At 36.5% G+C, this 27106-nt stretch overlaps 1 protein-coding gene across 1 annotated transcript in view; it reads left to right on the top strand.

Annotated features, from left to right (window-relative positions):
* The first annotated feature begins 22606 nt into the window (after positions 1 to 22606).
* Positions 22607 to 27106, top strand: part of LOC311066220 (transmembrane protein 132C) — a 320252-nt gene continuing 315752 nt past the window's right edge. Inside the window, exon 1 of the mRNA XM_084087267.1 lies at positions 22607 to 22694. Within this exon, the coding sequence (XP_083943393.1) occupies positions 22619 to 22694 (76 nt within the window). The 5' untranslated portion in view covers positions 22607 to 22618. The remainder of the gene's footprint in view (positions 22695 to 27106) is intronic.

The following is a 27106-nucleotide window of genomic DNA, read 5'->3' as shown; positions in this document are numbered from 1 at the left end:
TCTGCTCGTAAAATTGCTTCTTGTTTAACTTCTACAAAAGAACTATCAGGAGCTGCTCCAACCATACCCCAAAGTTCCCTACGCAACCCTGCATCACTAAATCCCAAAATAAATTGGTCACGTAAGACATTACCCATAATGGTGCCAATCGCCCCTATTCTCCAACCGATTACTCAGTTCTTGCCAATGCAAACTGCCTAACATTCTCATCTGTCCTTTGTTAATGAGTAAAAAATTTAGCATAATAGGTTGCAAGGGGGACTATGTCTCCACAAATACTTTTCAAAAATGACAATATCTGTTCAGCTGTTGTACACTGTGCTGTTGGCAAGATTAACACTTCCCTCTTTGCTTCACCATCCAGATTACTTATTAAAGACCTTTTGCACCTCAGAAAAAGAGTATATATAAAACATTGATGTTACTTGATTATTGATTATACTAATCCTGAAAATTTGATTATACTAATCCGCCATTTGATCTCCATTAAATTTTTGACACCAAGGTGTCCCCTTCAACAATGGAAACATAACCATATTTGCATTTGTTGCTTGATTCTGAGCCATATTAGATGAACCATCTACTCTCTGGTGCTCCTCACTGGATGTAGAAGGTAACTGCACTGATTGTTGTGTAGTTGAAATTTTCCTGGTTATTGCCCAAAGTCCAGACTGCCAAAACTGTGCCATGTGGTAACAACCCCAATAACAATAAGGGTGCTTTACAGGTTCTCTACAGGACCAAAGATTTTATGTGGCCTCAATAACCAATAAAACACTCAAGTACCCAAAATTTGTCAAATACAAATGTAACACTGTTTATTAACAATTTTAACAATATTAAATAAGGGTTGTTGTGAAATACATACATTAAATTAATTCATGTGATCACCTAACATGCATAATTTCATTACACAGCAAACCTCAAAGTCAAATAAATATCAGTTAACAAATCACTTAAATACCACACATAAATACACACATACCAACTATCAATCAGGACATACCATCGATACCACTCGTTGGGGAAATCAACGGTGGCCGCCGCGGGGAAACCCCAGCACCAACAAATGTCCCTCCCAATCTATTCGTACGCGTCGTACAACAATCTCCAGTCCACGTCATGGCATGGCTGGCAAGGAACTCAGCAGCACCAACAATACCCCCCCAATAAGTTATTGTATAACTTATTTAAAAAAAAGTTGAAAATTGCTTAACTTATTTTGATGAGTTAAAGTAATGTAGAAAGGTATGTCAGAACTTATTGATCATATAATTTTTTACAGTGTATAATGACCCTTCTTCAGATCTTGTAACATGGCCCATGTTGTTTTGTTTACATTGCACATAATCATATAGTGACGCTTGAATCTCTAGCCAATCTCCTCATTCTTGTTCTGTCTATTTTACTCAAACACATACACAAGCAGTCTGTTCTTGTAAAATAATGTAATCTAATGAGATGAGATGGTAGATTTATTTTATTGCTGGATCATCTGTTTGGGGGTTTCGTTTCGTCTCTCTCAACAGAGCTAAGAACACACACAGCATCTGCTCCTGAGTGTTCTAGTCCCCTAGAGTAGACCTTTGATGCTCAAACACATCCATACACAGATGCCCACACACTTCAAAACACATTCATTTGGACTCCCGTCGGGATGCAGGGAAGCCTGGGAGATGTCTTAAATACTGAGCAGACTGGACATACTATGCAGTATGTCTGCTGAAAATTTGTTAGTAAATTTAATGGAAAAAGAATGTAATGCAGCATTACAAATCTGTTGGTTAACTGTAATTACCAGTTAAGTTAACTGTAAAAAAAAAAAGTAATTTTATTGTAAAATACTGCATCATTTAGTATTTTTTAAATACAAATTATTTATTTTATTTATTTAGACATTTTTACAGTGTTGGTGTTTTATATAAAAGTTAGGGATCCTTTAAAAAAAAAAAAAACACACCAAAATTGGGGTGACGATTGTAGAAATTTCATTCCCCCCCAAAATAATTGTTGCTACCCCTAAAAAACGTAATTATCACAGAGAATCCATCTCTGTACATTCCATATTTTAATCATTTTCACCACATTTCACATCTACCCTCTGTTTTTTATTCACACCTGTCTGAATACTGAGGAAGATCACGGTCTGATGTGTGTCTGGGTTTAATTATTTCAGCAACAGCAGCAGGCTAAACCTGAGACAGTTTGACAAACACAGCAGGGGAGAGCTCAGTCCTTAACAATCAACTGTATGTCACATCAAACCGTCATCTTTCTCTCATACACTTCTTTCTCTTTATTCTTTATTTTTTTTCACAGTTTCCCTTGCTCTCCCACAGAGGTGGGAGAATATAGATGGATTCATGCTATCTTGGGCAATATGTTACAAACAAAACAAAAAAACAAAACAAAAATAACTGCAGAGTTCTGCAAAGAAAAGATTGCTTTACAATCTCATATTCATCTCCTCATAGCTTATTGGCATCTCAGGTTAATCTGCGGAATGCATTAACCATAAATCCATGTCCACAGATAAATATTTCTTCAAAAAATAAAATAAATAATAATAATAATAATAATAATAATAATAATAATAATAATAATAATATATATATATATATATATATATATATATATATATATATATATATATATATATAGCCAATATAGTGTTGGGGGTTTCACGCCTATGCATGGCCTGGTGGCCAATCTTAGCTGATTTTACATTCCATCAGTAAAAGCAGAGTGTGAAGGTTGAATTAGCAGAGCAATAGCATAGCTGTACATAAAATATTGCAATCCACACAACATAATGGGAGACATATCAGAGATTAAAAGAGGACAACTTGTTGTAACGAGATTGGTGTATCAAGATATATGGTATCTAAGGTATGTCGTTCCACATGGGACGAACCACATCCAACAGGAGTAATTGTCGATGCAGGAGGAAGCTGTCTGAAAGGGATGTCCAGGTACTAACCCGGAATGTATAAAAAAACACAAAAAAAAAACACTGCAAAGTCACTGCAGAATTAAATGCGCACCTCGACTCTCCTGTTTCTACCGGAGCTCCACAGAGTCTGTATTTATGGTCGGGCTGCTATAGCCAAACCTTTGGTCACTCGAGCTAATGCCAAATGTCGGTTTCAATGGTGCCAACAGTGCTTGGGCTATGGACGATGTGAAATGTGTTGTTCTCTGATGAGTCCACCTTCACTGTCTTTCCCACACGTCTGTTTCAGTTACAATGTGGAGAAGCCACAAAGAGGCTTAACACCCGGACTGCTGCTGCCCAGAGTAAAGTACAGGAGTGGATCAGTGATCGTTTCGGCTGCAATGTCATGGCATTCCCTACTGTGCTTAATGGGCGTGTCACTGCCAAGGCCTACCGAACCATTATATAGGACCATGTGCACCTAATGGTTCAAACATTGTACCCTGAAGGTGGTGCTGTGTATCAGTGTGATAATGCAACAAATACACAGCAAGACTTGTGACAGAATGGTTTGATGAACAGAAAAGTAAGGTTGAACATCTTCCTTTATATATAAGAACATATATATATATATATATATATATATATTGATATGACTAATAATTATGGTTATTTATATTGCTAAATATAATGATTAAACAAAATAAGAAATATCATTGTCATAACACTTTCATTATTAAAGATAAAAAATAGAGTATTTAAGAATAAATATAACAATATAATAATAAGATAATAGTAATAATGATAATATTAATATTTTTATTTTATAGAAAACTTATTTTATGAAAAACTGCAGGGTTACCTGTTAACATGCAGGCAGCCTATAAATCATTAGAAAGGTCTAAGGATTTATAATAAAATATTATATTATTATGTTAAAAATCTGTGACAATAATTTCTTTTTTTTTTTTTTTTTGTCAGGAGGTATGCAAAATCAAAAACAGAGTCTATGGGCCCTATTTTAACGATATGAAACGCATCAAGCGCGAAACGCAAGTAACTTTGTGGGCGGGTCTGGGGCGCTGTTGCTATTATCCCGGCGGGATAAATGACTCTTGCGCCTGACGCAAATCTAAAATGGGTTGGTCTGAAGTAGCTTCATTATTCATAGGTGTGGTTTGGGCGTAACGTGAAATAAACCAATCAGAGCGACATCTTACATTCCCTTTAAGAGCAGACGCGCTTTTTCTGTGGCGGATTGCTATTATAACAGCGGATTTGCCAGGCGCGCCAGGAGCGGTTCACAGCCGAGGAGAGCAACATTCTCGTCAGGGCCATAAAACACAGAGAAGTTACATTGAAATGGAGAAACCCACCCAAATTAACTTCGGTTAAACAGGTGTATGATAATTTGGGTAAATGTGTAAGCTAGATTTATGCTTTTATAATAATCTATCTATCTATCTATCTATCTATCTATCTATCTATCTATCTATCTATCTATCTATCTATCTATCTATCTATCTATCTATCTATCTATCTATCTATCTATCTATCTATCTATCTATCTATCTATCTATATCTATTGTAATAATGTATGATTTGCAAAAATTAAAACTGCTGCTTCTGTGTAGATGAGAGAATCAAAGTGTATGCGCGTTGTGCACACGCTGCATTGATTATGGCCAAGCATGCGCCCTTAAAATAGCATATGAATATCATGCGCAACGCGCCACTGACTTTAGACTAGTTTTTTCCTGGGGCCCGTTCTTCGTACGTTGCTTAAAACATCCGAGATCAAATTACACATCCAAGATGATATCATCGTGCTAATCATGATCTGGCTAATTAATTAGGTTCTTCGAACACACTTGCCAGATATGATTAGTATAGCTGGATTGAGTTATCTGAGATAATTGCGCGTTCATGCGCTGGTTTAAAAGGGGATATGTATTGATAGTAGAAACATTGATCAGCAACGCTGCTATTGGCTGCTCAGCATGGCCAAAGAGTGCGCTCAGTTTTTCTCCTCAGCAGGGAAAGAACTAATAGTCGAAGTTTATTCTGAATTTTAATGTTTAATCAAAACGCCAGGGAACACCTCAAAGTCTGCAAAAGCCAGGAGAGAGGGCTGGCAAAAAGTAGCAGACAATTTAAATCCGTTAGAAGTGGCCATGTTAGATGTTTTTTAGCACTTACTAGCCTATTTTGTATTTTAATAATTGCATAATTACTTTGTTCATTGTAATGTCAGTCACCACACTAGAACATGGGAACAAATAAAAGTGAAGTACAAAAATATTCTACATAATGGTAATTTTTAGTTATATTATAGTCTCTTTTATAAAAGACACTGTTAAATAAATGGTTGTCTGTTTATAAAAGCAACCAAGAAAAAGGCTGAGAAAAAAAATAGAAAAGATCTTAGTAGCCTACACTGTAAAATATTTTTTGCTGCATTAAATTAAGGCTGTATAGTCATTTCAGCAGTCAAATCTTGAGTAATGATGAATTGCTTTGACTTGTGAAAGTGAAAACTGATAAACTTATGTTAATGTAAAAATATTTTGTCATGAGTTATTGATCACATGTTTCCTGAGTGTAGTTCATTGTAATGACATTGTGTTTTCCTCTTTTGTGCACTTTTACATAATACACCAACACTTGTATCTGTTCCCAAGAAAGTGGTGGCTGAAATATGTGCAGTAAGTGGACATTTTCTAACTTTCCAAAGGAAAGAAAGTATAAGACTTTGTAATGTCCATTTGTTTCCATTGCACTGGACAGTGAATAAACCCTCTCAGATAACTGTCATATGGAGGAACTAGCCTACCTGCAAGTGCATAAATAACTTTACTTAATTTATACTTGTATGCTTTATGGCTGCAATATAAGTTGCAGGATTCCACATCTACAGAAAGGCCTACAGAAGAGTCTGCACAGACAGAGGAGACATAGGCCTACAGGTGGGCAGTGTATAGCCAACTTTTCCTTTTTATTTCTTGCATGAGGCATGTGTCTAATATCTCTTGTTGCAGGCACTTGACCACTGGCTTTTTTCTTTCTTTTTTTGACAATGTTGTGTAATATGGCACATGCAACAATGTCACAGGCCCTGTCAGGTGTGCAACCCCTCAGACTTTTCGGACACTGAAATCTTCCCTTTAGTTAGCCAAAGTTCATTTCATTGTGTGCCCTTGTCCTGGCTAGAGCTGCATTGTAACTGGTTTGGGTCAGGGAATGGGGTCATAAAACACCTGTCTGCAGGCAGGAACATGTCATAATCACCTATGAAAAAATGCAGTTCTGTTAGGATCAGCATAAGTGTATGTAATACATTGAGCTTGATATTTAATTGTGCAACTTTCCTTACCACTTTCAAATAATGTGCATAAATGTGAATCTCTGGCCATCTCTGGCAATCTCTGGCCATTTTGCTTTCACATTTGTGATATGGAAGATTTTAGTCAACTGCCTTTTTTTTATTTGATATAATATCACTAATCTGGAATATTAAGAATCACAATAGTAACTGGGCTGCACATTTACATTGTGAACCCCCTTTCTGTTCACATAATCCCCTTCATTGAGGCCTTGATGGCAGTCTATGGTCTAGCCTATACATGGTACCAATCACGTTAGTGAAGCATGAGTGACGCACACTGTAATCGGCATGGTCATGATTGCATGATTTTCATAAAAAATTATGATAGCCTAAAAAAAAAAAAAAAAAAAACCTGCTTTAAAAAAACTGCTTTACAACATTGGGTCTTAAGTGGCTTGGAAATGCCACAAAAAAACCTAAAACTGTTTTTTAAACCTAAAAGCGCCAGGTAAACTCCGAATGACACGACAGACAGCACTTTCCATCAAGTTCTCTGCATCTCCAATAGTGTAAAGGAAAGAGCCACTCGCAAATAATCTTAGGGCAATGCAAACAGTATGTGTTGTAGTTAAAGCCCGACTCCGACAAGTCGAAAATAAATGTGCGTTTCCAACAAATTAATAATGTAAACGACAATCTCACGAGTCACGAGAAAAAAATATATATCTCAGAAAGTGCACTATCGCGCTGCGCTGGACTTCCCGTTTCAGCTCCGCTTATGAAGCCGGGATCTAATCCTGTTAACATGAAATAAGCCTGCTCCCGAGCAGGTTTAAGCTTGCGCACCTGTTGCTATGACAGCAAGTCTAGGATGAGCGTCGAAGAACCAAACAATCCAAGATCATGCCAAATCGCCAACAATCAAATCTAGCTAACTGAGTTAGCGACGTACGAAGAACGGGCCCCTGGTCAGTGGCAGAATTGTTTTTTAAACCTGCAAAATAGCATCAGGGAACGTTTGCGCCGGAACACGCCTCCTCTTTTCGCTGAACCGCCCCGGGGAGCGCAAGTGTATTTCCTAGTTTACCGACGTGCATCTGTGGAGGGAAAAGTCCGCTGTGCGCGGGCGCAAAATAGGAATGATACATGCGTCGGTGTACAAAGTCAATTGCGCTGGGTGCAATATAGGGCCCAATATCTTTAACCCTCATGCACTGTTCGATTTCTGGTTACAGCCTGTGTGGTCTGTAGCCTATATTTTCCCAAAAATCACACTATGAAAACATGCAATCAGGCACAAATATTTAACTTTTAATATCAATACTTTCCACACATTACAAAGAATACAAATCTGAATTTATAATTTATAAAAATGTTTTTAACCACTATTTTTAAGACTGCCCCTCCCTGACACCCGTGGGACACTTGCCATTATTTATAACAATAATATCTTAGTCTAAACCTAAAGTAATCTTGACAAACTATATATAGCATTTGAAAGTTTCAGACTCTAGCTTTCATATTTGGTGACTGGTCTTCAAAAGAAATTACAGAGCAATAGATAAATATGTGTTTTAGAGATTGAATTCATATCAAATATTAACATCACTGCCCGACATTATATGTCGCGATGACGCACATTTCCAAATGGATGCCACGATTATGTTCTATTTAGTTGTTCCTATGTCTAGTGAGTTCTGTTAGTTTCTATGGTTACTGATAGGTTAATCTTTGTTCAGCTGTACCTGTTTTGTTCCCTCATTTATTACGTGTATATATTCTCCCTTTTCTGTTCAGCCCTTTGTCGGTTATTGTTTGTGTCGGATGTGGATATTATTCCAGAGTTTGCTATTAAAGACTGCGTATTTAAAACCACCTTCTTCATCGTGAGCATTCTACAGCGACCAGTCCGTGACAGTTATGCTATGAGTTTTGAATAAAACCATGTTATTAAATGTTGTCTTTTGTTGGACAACAGGTTCATAAATGTTTCACATTTCAAGTTTGGGAAGATATTTGACGATTTTTCAAAATACACGTTAAGTGACTCAAACACGCAGTGCTTTCAGAGATGGAGCAGCATATATTTTTCATATAAAAAAAATAAATAAAAAAAAAAAAATCCCAGCATTTGCCATTTCATAATCACACTAAGCCAAATCATGATTTCGGTTTAATTTTGATTAATCGTGCAGCCCTAGTGTCCTGGGTAGGGTTGCACCAGCCGTTCATTAGTTCTTTCTTAAATTAGAACGTAAAGTCCATACTAGAGGCGTAGTAACTACTAGCTAGTTTGTAACTAACGCTGTACTTTATTCCATAAGTAGCTAGGTCATAAACTCTCCGTAAAGTAATGCGTAGTCGCATAATATGACGTTTACCCAAAATTTTATCCAATAGCAGCCTTCAAATAAGTGAGCAGAAGTTGTTTAAATGCAGGGAATTTCAGTTTATCCTTCATTCTAACTTATTTTGCCTCACTTAACTTACAGTAAAAACACGTTTCCATTAAATACAACACTAATCATGAATAATATACAGTAAGTGTTTTTATATGTAAATAACATTCAGAAACTGTATTTGAAATGAAATGAATGAGGATAAATAAATAAGTAATGATACAAAAAAGATTATGACTGATTTTATTTGACATGCACAACACGGACCGATGGGACAGTTGCATACAGCGGCGCGCTGTAGGAAGGGTCCGTGGTGATGAGCCGCTAACGAAGTAATACATCCACATAATGTTCTCTTTCTTAAAATGTAAATGTCAGCATCATCATCTGTTTAAAGAATTGAAGTCTGTCAGGTAAAAGAAGAGCTTATTGATGCAGTTCAATCTGTCTGCTATTTTATTCCGACCGTTACTCCTGATCGGAGGCTTCCATAAATAAGAAGTGGTTGAGAACTACTGCCACAGAGATCCACAGGCCTTCATCAGCACATACGTTCCTGGTTGATGCAATGGACAAAGGGGATGCAATAAGCATGAATGCACCACAACAGAAAACAAAAAAAAGATTAATTGAATGGATTCATCCTTTTGTTCACCACCTAATGTTACACAGTAGCTACTGTAGCAGTTAATTTCACTAGTTAGAATCTATAAAGCTTTTTTCCTACTTCATCTTTCACATAGCAACATGATTCTGTGAGGAAGCAAATAGTTACTGATTGAAGTGCTAATTAATTTACAGATTAGACATAACATGAATCATGAAAGTGACCTCAGGGGAGGAACCTACTGTACAAGATTAGCCGCTCAAAATCTTGATGGCCTACCATCTAAAATCTTACAAATGTTGACTTCATTGGTCAATAAGCAAAAAGATTAACGCCTACACTTTAAAAGGGGGCAAATCATGAAGAATCTAATTTTATTTGAGCTTTTGAGATAAGAGTTTATTTTACTGAACCATGCTGGCAGACAAATGCTAAACGTTTTATAAGTAACTCATTCCCATCCTTTAATCTTTCTCAGTGACACTGGAGAAACAGAAACCAAGTGATTCATTGATGAAATGTAGTGTGACTTATCATGGTCACGGTTGGATAGGACAAGACGGTACCTTTTATTGCTTGTCGCTTTATTACATCAAGTGGTTAGGGCACAGTGTTAGACTGCAAGAGGCTGTTATTCCATGATGGAAAACTATATTAACAACTATATAATACTCAACAGCAAATCCACAGACACCTTTCAACATTTAGCTAAGTTGGTAGACCATGGCACTAATGTAACTTAATGTAAACCTTGAATTTACAGTAAGTTGCTAAAAGTATCTAATGTGTATATGTTGGTTCAGGTGCAGCAGCAGCAGAAAAAGAGTAGAGAAAAGGTTATTTCCACCCTCAGCAAAAACCAAATCCTAATGTTATGGGGTTATTTTAGGTTTTAATAATATAATTTATCATTCCCAGAATGTTCCATTGAAATCTACACCATCTCTCATCCTTCATCCCTCATTTATTTTTTATTTTTTTGCTTTCAGCTTCTTCAATCAATGCAAGAATTGTTTTGGAGAAATTTTGGTAACCAAATTCTAATGTTATTTGAAATTTTAGATTTTAGTTTTACTAATATAAACTGACGTGCCCAGAACGTTGCATGGATGTTTTTAGCCATTTCTCATTCTCAGTTTGTTTTGGCTTTCAGCTCCTGCAATAAATGCAATAACTGGTTTGGGGATACATATAATACTTTTTAACCAAATCCTACCATTCAAGGAATGTTCTTTTTGGTTTTAGTTTTACATAAACTAATTTCCCCAGAACATTGCTTGGAGGTTTTTGACCAGCTCTCATCCTCAGTTCTTTTTTCTTTTGTTTGACTTTCAGCTCCTTCAATCAATGCTGCATTCAAAATGGCTTTGTTTGGAGTCACTGTCAAAACAACCTGTCTGCTGATAGAGGGCCATTCCATTAAACTGTCCTGCACACACACACACACACACACACACACACACACACACACACACACACACACACACACACACACACAACTTCCATAGAGAGAGGAGAGCAGGACACATGAGAAGTAATATTTGTTGCCGCAGTGATAGATGTGACCATGTAGAGGCTGTGATTACCAGGGTATGGGGGGTTTAAGCGAACATCCATTAAACCATCGTTTAGACCTGCTGAGCTGAGTTCTGCCTCCTTCATCCTAGAGAGAGAGGTGAGGAGCGAGGGAAACCGGTGAGAAGGAGAGGTGTTTATGAGACGGAGGCTGTTGTAGCCATGGCGACGGGTCTGTTATTGCTTTTGTTCTGAGATACAGAAATGTTTTTTTCATGTGAGTGATTATTAGAGGCAGAATCTCCTTTCTCTATCCCTCATTCTCCCGAGCGATCCGCCATTGTAACCTCCGCAGCAGATTCACATCCGAACTTACGGAGTACAGATGGTAAGAGTACAAAGAGCAAGCCCCGCTTGAATGGTTGCATTGTTGAGCTTCACTGTTCACAAAGCGTATCGAATAAAACTTTTAATATATTTCTTTTAATCTTGCTGTGGAGAAAACAATCGATTTACCTTACTGGCATATTGGCATAATCCTGGACGAAATGGATTTAGTGGTAAAAGCCTGTGAAGTTCACCTTTAAATCTCACAATGAATTGAACTAGTAAACACTGTCCTGCGTTTAGCTTTGCCTTATAGGGAGGATGACATTGAAGTAACTTGGGGGAGCTTTCTTTAGGAGCTGGATTTATCAGTTTGTTTGGCGCAGTCGAGATGTCCTTTAGTTGGAATACTGAATGGACATCTTTAGGCGGAATTTATCAGTCACCACAAAAAAAAAAAAAGTCCTAGAAAGTTAAAGCGTGCCGTAAGCGGGTCTCGACCTCTTTCATTTCTATTATAAAACTGAGAGATAGAAATAGAGAGAGAGCGACAGACAGACAGAAACAGAGGGAGGGCAGACCAGAATGTTCCATATCTCTAGTCAGAATGACCCACCTGCCAGTCAAAGTAATGGACTGTGAAAGAGAGATTAGAATGAGGTTATTTTAGGAATGACTCTTTAAAGAGCAAAGTAGCTACAGTACTATAGAAGAGTGAAAGAACATTTTACTTTACTCAGATTTTACTTCCAGTCAGCCAGATTTGGGCCATAGAGAACAATAGGTGCATATACATTTTGTTATAATCACTAATCGTGATTATCGTGACTGCCTGGGGAGAGATTTTTTGTTTAAATGTTTGCAAGTCAGTGTCTTTTTGTTCTATACAGTAGGCTATGTCTCAAATTTGGATATGATACATATAGGCTACCCTTATATGTCTGCAACAAATTATTTGAGGAAACCTGTTTGAAAACATTATCATTATTTTTGCAATTACATTTGACGATGCAAATGACACTTTAAAAGACAGAGAAGTATAGTCAGATATGTAATCCTATAAATAATAAGTGATAGGGCTGTATTTAAACAATTCTTTCTGTTCAGTTCCTTTAATCAATGCAAGAACTTTTGGGGGAATTTTTGGTAACCAAATTCTAACATTTTGAGAACATTCTTTTAGTTTTACTACTTTAAACTAACATTTCCAGAATGTTGCATGGTTTTTTTTGACCTTCTCTCATCCTCAGTTTTTTGGCTTCCAGCTCCTTTAATCAATGCAAGAACTCTTTTTTGGGGAATTTTTGTGAACAAATCCAAACGTTAGGACGTATTTTTGCAAGTTTAGGTTTGATGATGCTAATGACACTTTAAAAGCTTTACGTTCAAGTTTAGACAGACAAGTATAGTCAGACATGTAATCCTATAAATAATAAGCAATACATTTAAATGGTTTCAAGATTGTATTTACTACCCAGCAAACACAGAACATTTTCTAGCATTGGTTTATAGTTTTATTTTTTTTTATAGATTTCTAACGTTTTCAGAACATTTTCTTTATGTTTCAGGGTACATTTACATGACAACGATATGCTTAAACTGTAGAAGTTTTGCCTTTGAGTTTTCCGCGTACAGACGACACCATTGTCAAAACGATCCCCAATCACATAGATCAGCGAAAACGGCTAAAAACGCTGTATTCTTCTGCCAGGCCATTAGATGGTGATGAAACACTATTGATTGAATGCATACTACGCATTTGCGTGACGTCATTGTTTTCATATGTTCATGTTTTTGTTGTTTATACGGAGACCGTTTTCAAAAGTTTGCGTTTGCAGGCACCCAAAACGCGCTGTCGTGTAAACGAGTGTCCAAAACGCATAAAAAGTTGTACGTTTTTAGTTGAAAACTATGTCATAAATAGACCCTTAGTTTAAATAATAAAAGCTAACATTCCCATGTTAGTTGCATGTGTCACAGTCTTGTTCAGTTTGTTTTCAGTTCTTGGACTTTCTGTTTTGTTTATATTCATCACATGTGTTCCTTGTTCTAGTTTCCCGCCACTCATCAGTCACCATGGACACTAACACCAATCATCACAGCTGTTCATTTTTTAGTTAATCATCTCTGTATATTTAAGTTCCTGCCTGAGTTCTGTTCAGGGTCCGGTTTTGTTCGTGTGTTTGCGCGCTGTTTCACATGTTGGCCTTACATTCTGAGTTTGTAATAAATCTGACGTTATTTGGTGATCATCTTAATCTTCCATGGAGTTTAAGCGTTACAGCATGGAGGTTTTTGTAAGAAAACCTAAGCACTTAAACAGAAGTATAGCAGTTGTGAATGTGGAATGAATAATGTCTGTACATGGATGGACATATATTTTATATATTATATAATTCATATAAATATATTAATTTTGTGTTGTCTTATTCATAAAATCATTCTTAATACAAAACACTTATTTAAATATTTAACGAACAGTTTACTCAGAAGGTTATTTTTGTTGTATAAATGAGGCCCATAGCCCTAATTTATACCTAGCCTAACACAGGGCAATCATTTCAAAGTATCATGTATTCTGAAAAAATTAAATTCCTCGGTGGCAGTGGTGAGACTCCTGTCACTTTGGTTATTGAATGTGGTTGTCACTCTCTGTCAAACCTGAACTGTGTGAACAGAACTGTATTTAGCTTTCTAAGCAGGACTGACAAGTGCATCTGTGGCTGTGTGAATGTAGACAAGATGTTCAAATCTCTGAGGACTCTGATGTGTGAGTATCCTGTGTTCTCTGAAGGTCACCTTCTCCTCTCCTGTGAACAAACAAAAGGGCGCCACTGGCAGGGGATGATAAGTAAATATAGCTTAAATGGGACTCCAAATGGGCCACAGTTATCTGTCTTTACCTGGTGTGTATGTGTATGTGTGTGTGTGTGTGTGTGTGTGTGTGTGTGTGTGTGTGTGTGTGTGTGTGTGTGTGTGTGTGTGTGTGTGTAAAGGAATGAGGTGTGTGGTTGGATTGTGTGTGTGTGTGTGTGTCTGTGTCTGTGTGTGTGTGTGTGTGTGTGTGTGTGTGTGTGTGTGTGTGTGTGTGTGTAAAGGAATGAGGTGTGTGGTTGGACTTAGTCAGGTCTATGCAGTTTTTATTAGAGCTGTAATAGATCAGATACTGACAGCTGAAGTGAGATGGTCTATGACTGATGCTTGAAACCCTCATGGCTAAAGAGAGAGGGAGATAAAGAGGCTGAATAAAAGTAAAGACTGAAGGACATAACCCTTGACTTATACAGAGGTACCCTGTATAATTCTGAACTGTTCAATGATTTATGTGTCAGTAAGCTCTCCCAGTGTGCTCAATAGCATGCAACTTCAATATACGAAACTACAAGCACAATAGGTAAAGAGGTGGACCCACTTTGTAAATCTGCCCAATGAGTTTTGTGGCTCAAGGACAACTGAAATGTGGGTTGTTAGTATATAAAACTTATAACAAACCCCAAGGACGCATGATACGGTATACTTCTGTTCAAAAGTTAGTCAGTAAGATGTTTGTTTTTTGAAAGCAATTACTTTTATTCAGCAAGGATGCATTAAATTGATCAAAAGACGCAGTGGTTATACTATTAAAAAAGATTTCTATTTCAAACCAATGCTGTTCTTTTGAATTTCATTAAAGAATCCTGAGGTGAAGAAAGGTTACCACAAAAATATTAAGCAGCTCAACTGTTTTAAATGTTGATAATTAAGAAATATTTCCTGGGCAGCAAATCAGCATATTAGAATGATTTCTGAAGGATCATGTGACACTGCAGACTGGAGTAATGATGCTGAAAATGTCATCACAGGAATACATGACATTAAAATATTTAAAAATAGAAAACGGTTATTTTAAATAACCATTTCACAATAGTTTTAACTGTGTTTTTGATTCAAATAAATAAAGAGACTTCTAGACGAGGACTTCTAATATACTTGTAATAAAATTGTAACAAAGAGACTTCTTTCAAAAACATAAAAAAATCATACTGATGCCAAACCGTATCGGTGGTACCATACCGTTTATTGGCCAAGATTAGACTTTTTTATTATTATTGTATCGATTGATATTACATTATTTACAAGCATCTATAACAATTGTAGCTTTTATTGTTTCATTTATCAGTCATAACCTTAATTATTGGCTTAATGGCATTGGAAAGAATTTTAATATTGATGCAATTTGCTGAAATATTGCACTCTCTAAAGTGGCACAATTGTTTTATGAATCAACCCTTTACTATGTGTATTCTGCATCTTGGTGAAGATTTAGATTCTAGAATAAACATGCAAACCCTATAACACATTAAGAAACCTTTGGTCTAGAATATTGAAATTCCAGTTGTTGCAATATTACCTTATATGATATGAATCCAAGCACTGCGAAAATACAATAAATTTTTCAATGCACTGCCGAAGATCTGAACATGCAATTCGATAAAAAGCACCTCCAGCAAACTTCACCTCTCAGTTTTCTTCAATATGGTCCAAAAATATGGTCCAGACAGTCCATAGCTGCCAATGTAAATGTCAAAAACATGTTAACACACAGAACAAAAGGGGTTCTGTCGTAACATAATAGAGTTAATATCTTCAGCATCTGTCGGGGTCTTGTGGAGACCCACATTTAGGGGCCCGTGTAACTCTAGAAGCAGAGCTCCGGTCTCTGGTGTGCTTGTGCATATGTCATTATTATTATATATGTTTAGCAGACCTTAGTTCCCCCTTTCCTAGCATACTTCAAAAGTTTGCCTATTATTTAGTATTCTCAACAAGATCATTAGATCATTTATCATTTTCTAATAAACTTTGCATCTCGGTTTAATTTTAGTTACAGTTTAGTTTTTTAGAGACATTTTTATTCTCTTATATATATATACAGTGCAATGCATAAGTGAATACACCCATGCTAAAGTTGACTAAAAAGAGGAATAAAAAATCATATTTTGGAAATTGAACTTAATGCCTTAATTTAAAAAATTAGGAAAAATCCAACCTTTAAGGACACCAATTTTCTTTGTGAATGAATAATGTATCGTAAATAAATAAATGTTCTTCCTTAAAATACATGGTGCATAAGTGAGTACACCCCTATGTTAAATTCCCATAGAGGCAGGCAGATTTTTATTTTTAAGTATTTAAAAAAAATTTTTTTTAGGATACTATGCATCCTGATAAAGTTCCCTTGGCCTTTGGAATTAAAATAGCCCCACATCATCACATAGCATTCACCATACCTAGAGATTGGCATGGGGTACTTTCCATAAGATCATCTCTCAATGCAAATCAAACTAGCTTTTAGGCTAACTGAAATAAAACCATGCCAATCTCTAGGTATGGTGAATGCTATGTGATGATGTGGGGCTATTTTAATTCCAAAGGCCAAGGGAACTTTATCAGGATGCATAGTATCCTAAATTTTTTTTTAAAAAAATACTTAAAAATAAAAATCTGCCTGCCTCTATGGGAATTTAACATAGGGGTGTACTCACTTATGCACCATGTATTTTAAGGAAGAACATTTATTTATTTACGATACATTATTCATTCACAAAGAAAATTGGTGTCCTTAAAGGTTGGATTTTTCCAATTTTTTTAAATTAAGGCATTAAGTTCAATTTCCAAAATATGATTTTTTATTCCTCTTTGGGTGTACTGGGTGTATTCACTTATGCATTGCACTGTATATATATATATATATATATATATATGTATGTGTGTGTGTGTGTGTGTGTGTGTGTGTGTGTGTGTGTGTGTGTGTGTGTGTGTGTGTGTGTGTTTATAGTTTACTTATTTCCATTTTTTTATTTTAAATAAATAAAAGATAATGACCTTATTTGGACTACTAAATAATAGACAAACTTTCAGTTTTTCAAACTTTTTTTTCAAACTTTCAAACTTGTTATTTTTGTATTATTGAGATACTATTGTAGTTTCTATTAATATTTTAGTTTTAGTTATTTTATTTTATTTTATTTAAGTTAAAGATTGATTTTATTTCAGTACATTTGTTTTATGGTTTTACTAATATAAAACTGATAAATATAAAATGGTAATATAAACCTGAATATATATAAATATATGTATAATTATCCTGATATGTAAACATTTATACACATAAATAAAATGTCCATATATTTATATAATAATAGTAATATAATTATATTAATTTATATGATATTGTGGTGGATTGTTAATAGATAAAATAGTAAACTGTATATAAAACTAACCATGTTTCTAACATCTAACCTTATTTCTCTTTTTAGGGCTAACATGATAACACTTTGTACTAATGTACTAAAACGTTCTGTCCTGTTTTTAAATGTTGTATGTTGTGTTGCCATGCCCCTTTGACTCACCCCTTTGTGTGAGTGTAAAAATAACAAATATGGGAATTGAAACTAGATGACTAAATTTGAACCTTGTGATTAACAATGAGGTAATCATTAAAACAAAGTTTGCTTTACCTAGTAACGGGTTTGCATATGAAGAACCAATCAAATTCATATCATTTTGCCATACCTCCCTATTCTATAAAAACTGTTGTATTCGTGTTAGCTGGTGGGATTCTCAATGGAATTTGTCTGAGATCCTCCGGCCTTGCTTCTTCTTGGGGGAGATTCCCTGAGAACTGCTCGAGAGATCCTCCGGCCGTGATTAAAGCATTTAAAGGACATTTGCTGAGGACTGTTTGTCGATTATTCCTGCGCAGGAAGAAAGCTAGTTAGGGAAGCAAATTATTTAGGTAGACTATATATTAAATGTCGATTGGAGACGTTAGGGAACGTCGATTGGAGACGACCCAGGTAGCTATAGGGAACGTAGATTGGAGACCACCCAGGGAACGTTGATTGGAGACGACCCAGATAGTTAGCTTTAGGGAAAAATCTACATTATCTACAAAATATTTGATATAATCTTATTTACAAACAATCCTATTAATTATAGGATTCATATATTTATAACTATTATTAATAGACAATATTTATGTGCATCTCCAAGTGCTGACAATGCATTGCATCATAAACAACTGATGTTGCTCTGTACCTCCTCTTAAATCAGCATTGTGGACTACAGGGAATCGTTTAAACCTCACTGTTTCTGGTCTGGCACCATGCTCTGACTGACAGCTTGAGGAAATGGCCTCTTCTCTGATCTCAAGCAATATTCCCATACCACTAACAGCCTGATGAGTTTACCAGCTGATCTGAGACCCATGAATACATGCACTCTGACCTCCACAGCTCATATATGAACACAGAACAGTACATTAGGTGGACTTGAGACTAAGTGGCAGTGGAAAAGTGATCTAGAAAGCAGACTGAATATCAGTCATTTAGATGGCTTTAGGGAGGATAGAATGTAATCAATGGGGATTTATAATTGTCTTTATACAGCTCATGTCAGTGACTCAAGTTTGAATGGATGATGGCTGAATAATGCCACATCTGAAAAGAACTTAATCTCTGACTCCCAGCATTCTCAGCAGGATACCGCGGCGTCTGTGTGCGTGTGCATTTCAGTGAACATTTAAGCTCTTTTTTTTTTTTTTGGATCAGGCCTCCTGTGTGCTGAAGCCTTTGTGTATTTGTCTTTTGTCGAAAGTGTGAAATAATAGCACAATGCAAAACAGCCAAAAATTAATCCATACCCTCTGTTTGTTCTCTGAGAAATCCATTTCAAATCCTTTTACTTTTGGAGTGAATGCTTATTTATTTTTTGTTCTCCAATTATATCTAAATAATTCTTGAAATAGTTTAAAATGCACTTTTGAAGTTCACTTTAAATTTCCACTGTTGCCTATAGACTGCAGTACATGATGTGTAAGCAAATTCATGTTTGACACAATTCATGTGAAAATAATGTTAATTCTCAATAGAAAAAGTTTATTTTTATTTATTTTTGTTAAATTATTGATAACATTATATTATTTTAATTAGATAAGAATTACATACATTATAGACATTATTCAATATTCAGACAAAAAGTATTTGGGCACTTTCTGGTTGTCAAATATTGGTGGACCTACATATTTATAGGGATATTTAACCCAAAAATGAAAATTTGATTACCATTTTCAGACCCTCATGTCGTTCTAAACATGTATAACCTTCTTATAATAAGGAACACAAAATAAGATATTTTCCATGTCTCCAGACACTTAAAGATAAATGACCATTACATTTGTAACAGTATTTATTGTTTGTTAACGTAAAAAAAATAACTGTTCATAGTTCATGTTAGCTCAGGTCCATTAAATATTAACATATACAACTTTAGATTTTAATGATGTATTGGTTAGTGTTGAAATCAACATGAATTGATTCATTCATTGTTAGTAATGAAAGTGGTTATGTTATTGTAAAGTGTTACCATTTTTGTTTGTGTTTGAGAGTATTTGCGGTGCGTTTCTGTATTTGGTTGCGTTGAGAGTATTTGCAGCGCATGTGTTGTCAAACTTCAGAAGTCTGCTCATTTCAGCTCTAATGAAGTCAAGGCGATTTTAGCATAAAACATTTCTGTTCCGAGGGATCCTGCAGCATGCCATTTAGTAAATAACACTGCTGTTCATTTAACCCAACCTGTTGATCCGCAATCCCCTTTTCCCGCCTCTCATCTGAGGCGCGAGTCGCGAGACATCAAAGGCCCTCATCAACAAATGGAGGCGCAAAAGACTTACATAAAAGCCTGATTGTAGATGAAGCAGCTGATTATAATTGCATTTTGTATTCAATCGTTTTCTCTCTTCTCTCTTTTCTAATCGGGCCGACTGCCAGCTTTCTTTTCTGTCATTCGGTAATGTGGGAGAGCATTCTCATTAGGATTCAAGCGCGATGCTCGCTAACTTAATTAAGCATAAGATAGACATGCGTATAGATGCAATCTGATCTCAATGTGTGTGAGCCCACGTTTAGTCCCCGTTCAAGGGTTCTCAAAGGACGTGATGATGCTATGATGGCAGAAAAGTGGGGCGTCTTGTCAGGTCTGGCTATTTGTGCGCTGCTTTCTGTTTCGAGAATGTTTATGACAAATGGTGGAGTGGCAGCTAAAGGAGTGTTCGACAGGAATCTGTTGATTAGCTCATTGAAGATGCAGTTGTTTCTCTTTCTCTTCCTTTTAGAGGCAATCATCTCTTAAGTGTGTCTAAGATGCCATGTTTTGTTGCTTGCGTTCACAATGAACCAAACGGTTACACAACTGTTATTACAGACGCATCTATTGGCCTACTATATGATTTAAAGAGAGAAAAACAGAGAAATTTGGTGTAATATCCAATAATCTTGTTAACCATATTGTACTGAAGCTGAGAAGTGCGGAGGAGTTGATTGATTGATGCATGAACATTAACTCAGTTTTCGGCAGTTTCATCTGACAGGTCTGATGGATGCTTTTTATAACAAACCCAATGAATCTGATAAAACCTGTCTTGAAATGCAAACTAAGTAACATTCTGCAACGGCCTACTAAACCTAAACCTTATATGCATTGCACATGAAACTGATCAGTCCTTGTAAACAGCACACAAAGCAAATATAGCACACAAAATATCAATGACAATTGAAAGCAATGACTTCCAGAATGCAATATTAGTTTTAGAATTAGACATTTGGGTATATATGGCAACTTGCGGCAGAATAAACTACACACACAGTATAAGCCTGACATCTGTTTAGATAATCTGTCACAGTTGTGTCTTTTTCTCCCCTTCTGTAGTTTTTTCGGCCTTCTAATTTTTACTGTTTTGCGTACACACACTTTAGTTTTTCTGTCATGGGGGGGATTTTCCTTTGACTTCTACTGTTTTATACAAGCTAATGATATCTTCTATTCCCTAACTCCTAAACCTAACCCTCACACAGATATTTTTGCAATTTTCGATTTTCATTAAGACATTTATTAGGTTTATTAAGCCATTTTCCTCACAATCTGCTGGCTAGTCGTCACATTAAGGTAATTTCAGGTTTTAATATTTTTAATATTTTTCATTGGACATATGCTTAAGTCTAGTCCCAGACTAAAATTGATATTTTAGCTGTTTTAACTGAAAACAACTTGTACTGACATATCTTAAAATATGTCACTGTCATTTTTTTTTTTTCTCAAGATGCACACCAGCATTTTTTTTAATTTTTTTTTAAGGCACGTTTATAAAAGCTACTTAAATGTCCCAATTAAACTAAGGCCTAATCCTGGTTTAAGATAAACCCTGTCTGTAAAACCAGGCCATGGTCTCCTAAATGTAGGTAAAATCTGACCCACACACGCACAGGCACATTGTTCCCACAAGGGGTCGCTGTTGCTTTGCAGTGATTAGAATTTGATTATAAATGACCATATTTATTGTCACTTACAATCATCATCAAACATGTGTAAATGAACTTCTGCCATGCCACATTGATGTTTACTTACTTACCAATTTGGGAACAGAGACTACCATAAACTGCCTAGAACTTTTTCCTTGGTGTCTCTAACTTTTTCCCTCTAAAGCAATCTTGAGGGAAACATTCTTTAGACTGCTCCTGTAAACGCAGTTTTAAGTTTTGTAGTCTATTAAAAATCTGAAATGTGTTATGATAGCTACTGTGATGTTCAGGTGAAGTGTATTTGCACAGAAGCCTTGATGTGGATGATGTGCCTCAGGTGATGCTTTAACCCTGCACCTCATTTTGGACTTGCCAGTGTCTTCGCTGGAGTGGAGAGGAGAGGTTGGCGCAGAAAAACCTATCCATGCACTTATTTTTCAGCACATATTTGCTGGTAGTGTTTGTTTTCTTTAACGTGTTCGCTTTTTTTTTTATTAACACTAGAACGATATCCTGAGGAAGAAAATTTACCAAGTAATAATCTCTGCTGGTTATTTGGAGCGAGACCGAGGATATAGGAAACGCAAATGGTGCAATCGTGCGCTTGAGCAACTTTTGGATGTGCGGGATGATTCCGCATTAGGATGTGAGAGCGGGTGAGGAGCAAACACGGATCCTGCCTTATGCGTCGCGCATCAGGGTAAAAAAAAAGAAAAGAAATCCCACAGAAACGCCACCCACCCTGCTAGACTTTATTTAGACAAAAGTAGACAAGGAACGGAAATTAAATTCACTCGCTGCTACTTAACACAAAAATACCGCAGACTGATCAGTTGGATACAGCGACGCATGGGAAAATATTTTGGATGTGAGAAAAGCACAATATTTGTGGAGGATCTGTCGCGCAACGAGGAGCCAGAGTGGCATCCTCCGGGATCTTGACTGAGCCAATAAATCCAATCTGATGCGTTACGGGATGTTCGGACTCTCAAGTCTTTTTGACCATAAGTAAAGTAAACCGACCCCAGTGTGAACTGAAGAACATTATGATGAATGCGCCTGGATATCCTCCGAGAGCGATACTGGAACTTAATCGCGCAATTTTGTGATCATCTCTCCGCGCGCAAAGGGATCCCTTTTCACTTTCACTGCCCTTCCTAGCCATCCCGTAAGATGGAAGTTTCTTACAGGGGGAGATCAAACATGTTGCGTCTCCATACTCTGCATTTCATCGTAATGCTGCTCAGAGGTAAGTTAAAGAGATGGGTTCTGCGCGTTTTTTCATATGCGCCTTATATGGTACTTGCTGAATGAGACCTCCCTATCAACTTTAGATCGTGGAGTGAATTTCATAGTTTAAATCTAAACTCTCTACTATGGGTTCTGCATCTTATCTGTTGAGCTCGATGTGTCGCATTGTGTATGTGCGACAAGAAGGGAAACCTCACCGTAACGAGCGCGACATCACGGCCACTGACTCACACCATTTGTGCTGCAGCTGGAGATTAGCGATGTCCGATTCGAGAACGAGTCGTTCTTTTGAGTCGAATCTTTTTAATGATTCATTTGAATTAGTTCACGAAACCTCTCTGAATCGTTCCGAGTGGTCACCAAGCTAAAAAACTGAAATTCACTCATTGAATCGAGAATCTATTTCAGACATCGTAATCATTCCCAAATCGTAAATCGCCTTTTGATGAACTGATATTAATATAGTTAACCCCCCCAATTTAAAAAAAAAAAAAATGTATTCTGTTGAACACAAAATAAGATATTTTGAAGAATGTCGGTAATCAAACAGTTGACGGGAACCATCAACATTTGTCAATCCCATTAAGAGCATGGTGCGAGCATGAGATCAGTATATTTAAAGATTAACTCCTTGGTTGGGCATATGTCTTTGTGTAGTTTCGAATGGAATTTGCTCAATATTTTAATAAAATTTGAACTTTAGCCAGCTCCTTTGTTTCCTGTCTGCCATTATTGGACAAACTGATTAATCCAGGTGTGCCTGACCTCAGTAGTCACAACAACAATAATCACGCCTGGATTAATCAGTTTGTCCAATAATGGCAGACAGGAAACAAAAGAGCTAGCTGAAGTTCAGGAATTAGTGCAGCTGTGCATAAAGCCAATTGTAGTTTATACGTGGTTGACAAGTGGTGATTTTAGCTTTCTTGTACACCTGTCTTAAAATGTAAGGGATACTGGAGCTTGGTTGGGGTGGTGGGACTGCTCGCGGTGGGTGCAGGAAAATTTCCCTTATTTTCAAATCCAAAACTTGACAGGTATGTATTTTATACCTGCATACGGCTTGATTAGAACGTTTTACAGCCCTTAAAAATTCATGCCGGTATGTTAGTGTACCACTTGGCAATTACGCCATGATGTAAAAGAAGCGTTAAATCGTTTTTAAAAAAAACAAACTGTTCGTAAAAACTGATTTGCTGAAGAGTCAGACCACACACATGCACGCACACATGTAACCTACATCTTTGCGATTACATTCATTGATACAATGCAATCAGTAGCTTCTTACCCTAACCCTAACCTTAACCTAATTATAACCTTATCCCTAAAACCAGGACATGACCTTCAAACAGGCCTTTAAAGGGGTCTCAGAAAGTGAGGACCGGCCAAAATGTCACTTTACTCTCTTGGTCCTCACTCCGATGGTCTAAAACTCAAGACTGGTCCTCACAAAGATGGTTACACACACACACATGATGTTTTATATTTATGGAAAACTCTGGGTTCGGGCCAAATTTCGAGACCAGAGCCCTCCCCTGGACAGCACGCCAAATTCGCATAATCTTTACTCTGTTTAATATGATGTAAGTGTGAACTCGTGAAACACACACACACACACACACACACACGCACACACACACACACACACACACACGCACACACACACACACACACACACACACACACACACACACGTACACGTTCTCCAGTGGTACTGTAGTGAAACCACACACACACATACACACACGCGCACACACCACATTTTTTCACTGTTGTTCTCCACTGGTAGCTTTTCATTCACTCATGATTTGAAGCAGGCTACATTCAGAAGTTCAGTGGTCAAGCAAAGCTGTGTGTATGGTTTGGATAAATTGCAGAATTTGATCTCATTGTTATGAGGAAAGCTCCACTAAACTAAAAGATCCACTAAACTAAAAACAAATAATAACTATGCTCAGATTTTGCATGGTTTCCATTTATCATTGTAGAAAGCACAGTATATTTTTCTGTTTGTAAATAAGCATTGTCTCTGTGTCATTTAGCCTAGGTCATTTAGTGAGGGATGGCAACACTGTGTCCTTTCACAGCTTTCCGTCTGGATGTTTTAGCGGTGTGGTTCACTACACAGGGAGAATTCAGGTAAATCAAGTCACGTTTGACATTTAAAAAGAACGTTGTTTGATTTACCTGAATTTACCTTGGTTTGTCTGTTGAAACGCTGTTGAAATGTGTTCATTATGAAAGAGGCCTATGATCGGGGGAAACACGGGGTCACGGTAGAGCGTCTAATTACTCTCCTCATTAAATATAAAGTAGCCTACTCTGAATAAGCTGGCATTTGGTCTTCATATTAGACAGACAGAATGATAAGACGAACCTCTAAATGAATAAGGCCAGTGTTTTCTCTCTGTATTCATCTTTCAACCTCCTTTCTTGCTCTATTTTGTTCTCTCTCTATCTTTGGCCTTCTTCCTCCTCCTTCTGTACCTCAGTGGTGTAGTCTTGCATGAGAACATGTAGTAGTTAGCACTGAAATGACCTTGGCATTATCCGGGTCTTTGAGCTTGATGTTCAGCAGACCCACAGATTACTCAGACTATTGTTTTAAACTTTGAAAAAAATAAGTAGATTGTTTCATTATTAGGCTGGAGAGATGTATGCACATTCTGGAACAGCACACTGTTGCTGAAGTGAAAATAATCAATGTTGAATACGTTTTTAAAGAGTGCTCTTAAACTAAAGTGAAATACTGTAGAGAGTTAGATTATATGAACTAGGAATGCATAAATATTTAAATTATGATACTGCTATAAGCTGATCGTTATTTTCTGATAAATGGGACATGCAATTGCAGACTAAATTAAAAACAAAACACTAAAATCTAAAATGAATGAATACCTTTAGAATACCTATAACAGTATTCTGTTATAGGTATTATAACAGAATACTGTTATAATACCTATATTATAACATATAGGTTATAATATAGGTATATTATAACCTATATGTTATAATATAGGTTATAATATACCTATAGAATACCTATAGAATACCTATAACAGTATTATTAAATTATTTGTTTTTAAAGATGAACTTCAATAAAAGTGAGTTTTAGATGAAAGCAAAAGTAATTCAATTCTTTCCCTGCCATTGACAGAATTTTCTGTCATTTATGACATCACTTCCCCTCGCACGTCCTGATTTTGCAGGGCTTAGACATGTTCCTGGGTCAACATATTTTGTTGATCCTGGAACAACATTCCTGTCCGAAAATGTAATGCTAAGCATATCCCTACCATTAAATCTAACCCTACCCATTAGTTATCCCTAAAAACAAGGGGAAATGATGAATAACACTGATGTAGAAGCACCTTGTAAGCCTAAACTTGACATAAACTGTAAGTTTGTCCCTCAAATCTGATGAGTTGATTGGAATGTTGTTCCAGGATCAACAAAGATGTTAATCCAGGAACATGTTCCCCTTGGTGAAATCATACCTTTCCCGCCATTGATGGCATTTTCCGGCAATCCATGTTTTCACTGTTATACGGTAGGGTGCGCTATTATGCATTTTCTGAAATAGTACAGAATCTAAGGATCCAAAAACATTTGGAAAATTCTTTATTTTGACATATTGTATGTTTATATATTCACAACAAAATATTCTGGAGGCCATGAAAGTTTTGTGAAAATGATCAAAAATGCTGGCAGGCAACTTAAAAAAAAAAAAAAAAAAACGCTGGCGGGGAAAGAGGTAAATGTAAAAATAGGCGAAAGTGAGGATGCATAATAACATTTTCAATATTAAAGGGATACTCTACCGTTTTTTCATATTAAACCATGTTATTCCCTTATCTAAGACGAGTTGATACATACCTCTCTCATCTCAGTGCGTGCACTTAATCGCTGTAGCGCGCGGTGACACTTTGAAAGCACTTAGCTTACCCCAGTATATTCAATGGTATCTAGCAGCAATGAATTTAGAAGTGACCAAACACATCAACGTTTTCCCTATTTTAAAACAGTTACACGAGTAGTTATACGACCAAGTATGGTGACACAAAATAAAACGTGGCGCTTTTCTAAGCTGGTTAAAAAGGATAACTATAATCTATGGCGTAATAGCACTTTTGGAAATACTTCGATTTTTGTGTCACCATACTTGGTCGTATAACTACTCGTGTAACTGTTTTTAAATAGGGATGTCACTGTTTTTAATGTTTGGTCACTTCTAAATTCATTGCTGCTAGATACCATTGAATATACTGGGGTAAGCTAAGTGCTTTCAAAGTGTCGCCGCGCGCTAGAGCGATTAAGTGCACGCACTGAGATGAGAGAGGTATGTATCAACTCGTCTTAGTTAAGGGAATAACATAGTTTAATATGAAAAAACGGTAGAGTATCCCTTTA

Source organism: Abramis brama (assembly GCF_963993115.1).
Source record: "Abramis brama genome assembly, chromosome: 16".
Classification (NCBI taxonomy): Eukaryota; Metazoa; Chordata; class Actinopteri; order Cypriniformes; family Leuciscidae; genus Abramis; species Abramis brama.
This window is presented reverse-complemented; position numbering and strand designations above follow the sequence as displayed.